This window comes from Elephantulus edwardii, unplaced genomic scaffold (assembly GCF_000299155.1).
Source record: "Elephantulus edwardii isolate Elephantulus edwardi_28Jun2011 unplaced genomic scaffold, EleEdw1.0 scaffold00466, whole genome shotgun sequence".
Classification (NCBI taxonomy): domain Eukaryota; kingdom Metazoa; phylum Chordata; class Mammalia; order Macroscelidea; family Macroscelididae; genus Elephantulus; species Elephantulus edwardii.
In genome coordinates this window covers 715,355-722,680 of record NW_006400216.1, presented here as the reverse complement: position 1 = coordinate 722,680, position 7,326 = coordinate 715,355, and the positions used below count along the sequence as shown (strand labels likewise).

Here is a 7,326-nt window from a genome sequence, read left to right as displayed (position 1 = left end):
TTACCCCAGTCACTGAATCAATCCACCTCATAGAGGGTCTTCCCCTCCTGCGCCGTCCCTCTACTCTACCCAGCATGATGTCCCTCTCCAAAGACCTCTCTCTCCTTACAACATGTCCAAAGTATGTCAGACAAAGCCCCAGAATCCTTGCCTCCGAGGAGTAGCCTGATTTAACCCTCTCTAGGATGAACATGTGGATATATAAAAATACTACTCCCTCTAACAATCATAAAGATTAAATTAGTCACATCTTTAGCATTTAGAACTCTAACAAGTGTTCATTAATAGAAACCTATGTTGTTGTTAGGTGTCATCAAGTTGACTGTAACGCATAGCAACCCATAACAGATCATAACATAACATCAGATCTGAACTCTGCCCTATCCTGCTCCATCCCACCATGCTCAAGCCCACTTCTGCAATCACTGTGTCAATCCATCTCCTTGAATGAAGGTCTTCCTCCTCTCTTTCTCTGATCCTCTAACATTCCAGCATGAAGTCCTTTTCCAAGGACTAGGCTCTCCTAGTATGATGCAAAGGCAGGCTGTTCAAATTCACCAGCTGCTCTGAAGGAGAAAGATGAACAGTCTCCTCACATGTGTAGCACAGCCTCAGAAAACCTGCAGAAGGGTCAGCTATGATTTGGTTTTCATTTGAGAGCACTGAGTTGAATGTAAGCTGGTTGCCTGTAAAAAGCACCATGACTGCACTTTCTCCAAGACACATTTATTTGTTCTTTTGGCAGTCCATGGGATAGGCAGTACTCCTTGCAAACACCACAATTCAAAGGCATCAATTCTTTTTCTGTCATCCTTATTCATTTTTACATAGGAAGCAACTGAAAATACCATGGCTTCAATCAGTCAGAATTTTTTCTCTTTAAACTGACATCCTTGGTCTTTAGCACTTTAAAGAGGTCTCTGACAGATTTTCCCAATGTAATATGTCTATTAACTTCTTAGCTACTATGGGTGTTATCCAAGTAAAATGAAACTGTTGACAAATTCAGTCTTTTCCCCATTGATCATAATGTTGTCTATTAGTCCAGTAGTAAGGATATTTGTTTGTTTGTTTCTTACCTTGCCAGCTGTGGCTACAGCATGGTAGTAGGTTTTATTTGAGTTCAGAATGCTTGATTCCAGGTCAATTTTTTACCCAGAAGCTCAGAGACTGGTTAGATTTTTCATAAAGGGACTTAACCAGGGCTTCTAACCATACATCATAGGCTCTAGTCCCAGCTCCTCCTGTAGGCCAAGAGGGAAAAGTCAAAGAGGGGTCACAGCAACAAGAAGCTTATGGAAGATTCATTCAGCTCTCTTCTATATGAGCTGTATTTCTTAATGAGACTTCTATTTTGGAAGATGATGCTCATTCTGTATCTTTATGCTCTTGTTCATCCTCAGTGAAAAGTATGTCAGTCAGGTGCTTGTCAGAGACAGCTGCCGGCAGATCCCCATTATATGACTAAGATAAACAGCCAAGAGATGCTTACACAGGAGGCTGGCACTCATCTGTAGCACCGAGAAGGCAAATGCTAGACACAAACAGTAATGACAAGAGGCCAAACAGATGTATGTTTTACCAGAACTTCAGAGGACGTGGGACACACGCTCACTAGGAGATGAGATCAAGGTAATGGACTGCCGACCAACGAGGTCCAAGGCCTGAATGGCTGAGGAGCCAACGAGAAACCTGAGGCCATGGCGGACAGTGTTTGGTGGAGCTCCTAGATTAAAACACGCTTGGAAGCAGGAGTGGCATCCATTTCCAAAATAGCTTGCCTCTGGAAACTCTAGGAAGATAACAGATGCTCATCAGGAATTCGCGCACTCTTACGGACCACCACTGCCATGTCATTCAGGAGTTCCTCCTCCACCACCACCGGTAAAGTGACAGCCATAGCGCCGCACAGCCCGCAGGGGCCAGGCTACCGATATTTGTTTCTTGATGATGAGTTGTGATTCATACGGAAGACTGCAGCCTCTGATCTTCTGCAGTAATTGCTTTAATTCTTCTTTGTATAACTCAAGTTGCTGATGAGTCTTCCCCCGACCTGGATGCCACTTTTTTTTTTTTTCATATAGTTTGCACATGTTGTGAGGAGGGACAGGTCCTTGGAGAGGGGACATCATGCTTGGGAGGGTGGAGGGACAGCACAGGAGAGGAAGACCCACTATGAGATGGATTGATTCAGTGACTGGGGTAATCGGGGTGGATGTGTCAGAGACAGTGCGACTGGCACAGGATAGAGCAGGGCTGTTGTACATAGGGTCGCTATGAGTAGCAAGTGACTCGACAGCACATAACAACAACACAACAACAGCTTATTTGCTTAGCAAACAGATTGAATTTGTATAGGGAAAAGATACAGCCTTGATACACACCTTTCCTGACTTTAAACCATTTAGTGTTCCCTTGTCTGTCCTTGGTCTAGCTAGAGATTTCACATGAGCACAATTAAATGTTGTGGAATTCCCATTCTTCTCCATGTTAGCCATAATTTATTATTATTTACAAGTCAAAGACCTTTGCATAGTCAAGAAAATACAAGTCAACATCTTTCTGTTATTCTCTGCATTCAGTAAAGATTCATGTGACATTAGCTCTCTTCTGAATTCAGCTTAAATCTCTGGCAATTCTGTTAATTTACTGTTCCAACCATTCTTTAATAATCTTCAGCCAGATTTTACTTGCACATGATATTAAGGACATTGTTCTATAATTTCCAAATGCTCTTGGGTCACCTTTTTGGAAATGGAAAGAGATATGAATCTCTTCTACTGGGCTGGTCAAGTAGCTGTCTTCCAAATTTCTTATCACAGACTAGTGAGCATGTCCAGGGCTGCATCCCTTTGTTGAGTAACCTCAATTGGTGTGCAATCAATTCCTGGGCCTTCAGTGTACCTGGATTTCTTCCTTCTGCACTATTGGTTCTTGATCATATACTGCCTCCTGAGATGGTTCTGTGTCAATCAAATCTCCTTGGTACAGTTGTTGTTATGTGCCCTCGAGTTGCCTTCCATCTTCTTTCCCCCCCCCTTTCCATCTTCTTTTGATGCTTTCTGCATCATTTAATATTTTACCCACAAAATTCTTCCATTTTGCAACTCTAAGCTTTAATCTTCTTTTGTTCTTTCAATTTGAGAAATGCCAAGTGTGTTCTTCCCTTTTGATATTCTAACTGTAGATCTTTGCACATTTCATAAAATACTCCACTTTGTCTTCTTAAGCTGCCCTTTGAAATCTTCTGTTCAGCTCTTCAGCATTTCTCCCCCCACCCCCCTTTTTTTTTTTACTCTCTCCATTCTAGAGACTCTATTAGGGTCTCCTCTGACATTCATTTTGGTCTGTTCTTTCTCCTCTGTCTTTGTAATGGCCTTTTGTTTTTTCTTGGATGATGTCCTTGATATCATTCCATAACTTATCAGGTCATTAATGTTCACTGTATCAAACAGATTTTTAGATAGGTTTTGTGTTGTTTGTTTGGTTTTTTTTCAGTCAGGTGGAATAAACTAAATTTTGTATTTTGGCTCTCATGGACTTATTTAAATTTTCTTTAGCTTCAATATGAACTTGCACAAGGGTAATTAATGATATGTTCCACAGTCAGCTCCTGGTTTTGTTTCGACTGCTGATATTAAGTTTCCCCATAAACTTTTTGCACAGATGTAGTCAATTTGATTCCATCAGGTGGGTCCATTTATATAGTCAAAGTTTATGGTGATTGTTTTTTTAAAGTATTTGCAATTAATAAATCATTGGTTACCCAAAATTCTATTATGCCCTTCCTAATCTCATTTATATCACCAAAATAATATTTTCTAACTACCAGACTCTCTTCTTTGTTTCCAATTTCTGCATCCCAATCACCAATTATTATTAATCATCTTGACTGCTTGTTTGATCAATTTCAGAATGCAAAAGCTGGTAGAAATCCTCAGTTTCTTCATATTTAGCTTTATTGGCTGGTGCATACATCTGAATAATGGTTGTAGTAACAGATGTTACTTGTATATGTATAGATAGAATCCCATCACTCACAATATTGCATTCAGGATAGACTTTGAGATGTTCTTTAAAACAAATTGCTAGATGCTAAAAATGACTCAAGACTGGCATAGAGACATAATACCAAAGAGGAAAAGGAAGAATTCGGTCAAGTTGTGAAGGGTTCAATGTGAACAAAGTGAATGGAACTGAGGTAGCATCTCAATGTTAGATAAGAGAAGAAAAGAATCAGAGAGATCACATGATATTTACGAGGCCCACATAAAAATCCTCTCAACAAACATCTCTCAGGAAGCACCCACCCAGCATCAGGCACTCTGCCAGCAACACTGCAAGGAAAGCATTGGCCTGGCCGTTACAGTAGGAAGACACCAGCATAAACTGACGGTAAACCACCGCGTACATGTAGGCTAAAAAGTCCACCAACTGTTAGGCCGTTGAATGGATGTCAGAAACACAGGGTAATTGACAGTGTCGGATTATCCAGTGAGAAAGGTAAACACCGGTTTACCAGCTAAACTGTAGCAAACAATTTCCGGTCTCCCCACACCAAAGGCACTGCTTCCGGGTATGACTGGAATCTGTCTCCTCCCAACCACACAGGACCTTCCTATAGAGTCAGAGCCTCTTCTGTGCTGGACTTACATACTTTGGTGGATTGCTGATAAGGAATTGGGCTTCCAACTCAAAGGTGTGCCATTTGACTCCACCATCTACTCCACAGGAGAAATATGAGTAATCTCCTCCAGTGCCATTTACGGCCTCTAAAAACCCACTGGAGGTCTAGCTTTGTGTTAGCTCTGACTCAGTGGTACACAATAGCATCAAGGTACCAGTAGACCAGGTAAGGACTTACTTGTGCTTACTTACCAATCTAGAGTGACATTCTGTGTGGGCCTCACCATGCCTGTGGTGCCACAGATTAGTGAGTGAACACAGGTAAGACCATAAGAACCTTGCAGTTCGATTGTCCATGCTGGATAACAGCCGTAGCCCTGTAGCACCCGAGTCTGCATGCTCACAGCCTCCAGCAGAAGGTCACTAGCAGGTGGCTTAGTGGATCTGCCCATGAGAACGAGCTGGCAGCCAGGTTATGAAAGCTCTCTGGGCCATTCAAATGAGCATTCAAGATCAGGAGCTGGTAGCTGGAAGTAAACCATTACTCTCTCCACAAGGTCACCCCAGGAGATCCTTGGATAGCAAACACCACAAGCTGCCCAGGAATAGAAAGTTGAGTACAGAGCAGGACACATTTTCCCTCACTCAAGAAGGGGCCATGTAAAGATTTCTCTCACAGGTAGAGGACACCAGGCTGCTCTTGACAAAAGGAAATCTATCTCTGTTCTCTCCCTGGGGGAAGTTAAATCCAAAGCCTGTGGTTGTGCTGTGCCTGTGGCTGACGGAGGGAATCTCTTGGAAGCTGCCTGTAAGGGCTTCATCAGGGAGTGTGGCCCACTGCCTTTCCTTCACTCAGGAAGGAAACACTGCCTGCCCAAGCAACAGCGGTGCGAGCACAAGTGGCCAAGAGACTCTTCAGCTAAGCCCCTTTCAACATTCTGCACAAAAGAGAGCCAGGGAGAGGAAGAGACGCAGTGGACAGTGAGGGCCACAGTACTTACCCCTGAGTCACCCAGTGCAAGGCTGCCTGAACCTGCTCTCCCAGCTGGTGCAGGATGCGACTGAGCGCAGGCTGCTGGGAAGGGAGCTGGAACCGCAGTGTTCGCTCCTCCACCTCCAGGTCTTCCAATCTCTGCTTCAAGCTCTCCGCTGGAGAACCAAAAGGATGTAAGAAAAGAAAACAGATCCACAACTCAGAATAGACGACTCAAGCTCTGAAGCTCGTAGCTCTGCTCCACATCCCTTACCTTAACCACATAATTAGAAAAGGACTAGTCTCTAGGCCAGCAATTTCCTCTCAGTTGGAGCTTTTAGGAGCACTTTGTCTTTTTACCAGCAGCAGGACCCCCTACCTTTCATCCTTCTAACTCACAAAGGTCTCAGCTGGTGGTGAGCACCCAGGGGAATATTTATTAAGTAATTTTAAAACCATGGTGACCATGTGGGATAAAATCTGCTCATTTTGATGGATACATAACACGTTGGAAAAAACTCAACATCTGTGTTTATTTTTAAGTATATTTCATCACTATGACATGCCTAGTGTATAAGGAGTTTGTTGCCAACACAGAGGCATGCGCTACCATTAGCTCTTCCACAGAAGAAAGATGGACAATCTCATCCTGTGCTATTTAGAGCCTCTGAAAACATGCTGGAGGGTCAGCTTTGGGTCAGTTCTGACTCAACAGTGTATAACATCAAAAACATGACAAGGATGAACCTTGAAAACACTGAGTGTGATACAAGTGAGACACAAAAGGACATGATCCACCTAGTGTAAAATACCTCTACTAGGTAAATGCATGGAAGGAGGAGTGGCATCCACTTCCATAATAGCTTGCCTCCAGAAACCCTATGAACCTAGAGAGAGGATGAGAGACACACAAGCATTGAGGATTCTCCTTCATAGGGTCGCTGTGAGTCGCTATGAGTTGCCTGCGACTCAACAGCACTTAACAACAACAACAGGTAAATGCATAGCAATAGTATAGGGCAGTGGTTACTAGGGGTCAGGGGGAGGGAGAATTGAGAATTCTTTTTGCCTAATGGGTACTGGCTTTCTGTCTGGGGTGATGAAAGTTTTAGAAACACTTCATGGTCATGGTTATACAACACAGAGAACCCATTTAATGTCACTGAACTGTAAAATCAAAAGATGGTTAAAAAGGAAAATTTGGAGTTTTATTTATTTTTATAATAAATCTGAAAAAAATTTTCCTCACACATTGTTCATCAAGATGAGGCAACCGATTATAAATCAGAGAAGCCATGTTCAAATTCTATCTCGTTACAGATGACCAGATATCTGCTTCTGCACAGAAGTACAAAGACTTTGGTCTCCTCGGTCAAGGCATAAATATAGAATCACCAAAAAAACTTCACAAAACTCACTGTAACTAGGCAAGGATGTCCACTATCACCTCTCTTATTCAATATTGTATTGGAAGACTTAGCAATAGCAGTAAGACAAGAGAAGGTAAAAAAGGGATCCAAATTGGCAAAGAGGAGGTAAAATTATCTCTCTATGCAGATGATATGATAGTATACTTAGAAAAAGACTCAGCAAGAAAACTATTGGACACAGTAGACCAATTCAGCAAAGTGGCAGGATACAAGATCAACATACAAAAATCAGTTGGATTTCTCTACAGTGACAAAGAGAATACAGAGCCAGAACGAAGAAAAACAATACCATTCACA

General features: G+C 42.4%; 1 protein-coding gene and 1 pseudogene across 1 annotated transcript in view; both read right to left on the bottom strand.

Moving 5' to 3' along the window:
* LOC102844345 (disrupted in schizophrenia 1 protein-like) overlaps positions 1–7,326 on the bottom strand; it is a gene marked incomplete at its 3' end in the record, with an annotated part of 195,017 nt that overhangs the window by 115,567 nt on the left and 72,124 nt on the right. Inside the window, exon 4 of the mRNA XM_006902893.1 lies at positions 5,628–5,775. Coding sequence (XP_006902955.1) covers positions 5,628–5,775 — 148 coding nt within the window. The remainder of the gene's footprint in view (positions 1–5,627; positions 5,776–7,326) is intronic.
* LOC102875799 lies at positions 1,369–1,900 on the bottom strand (annotated as a pseudogene).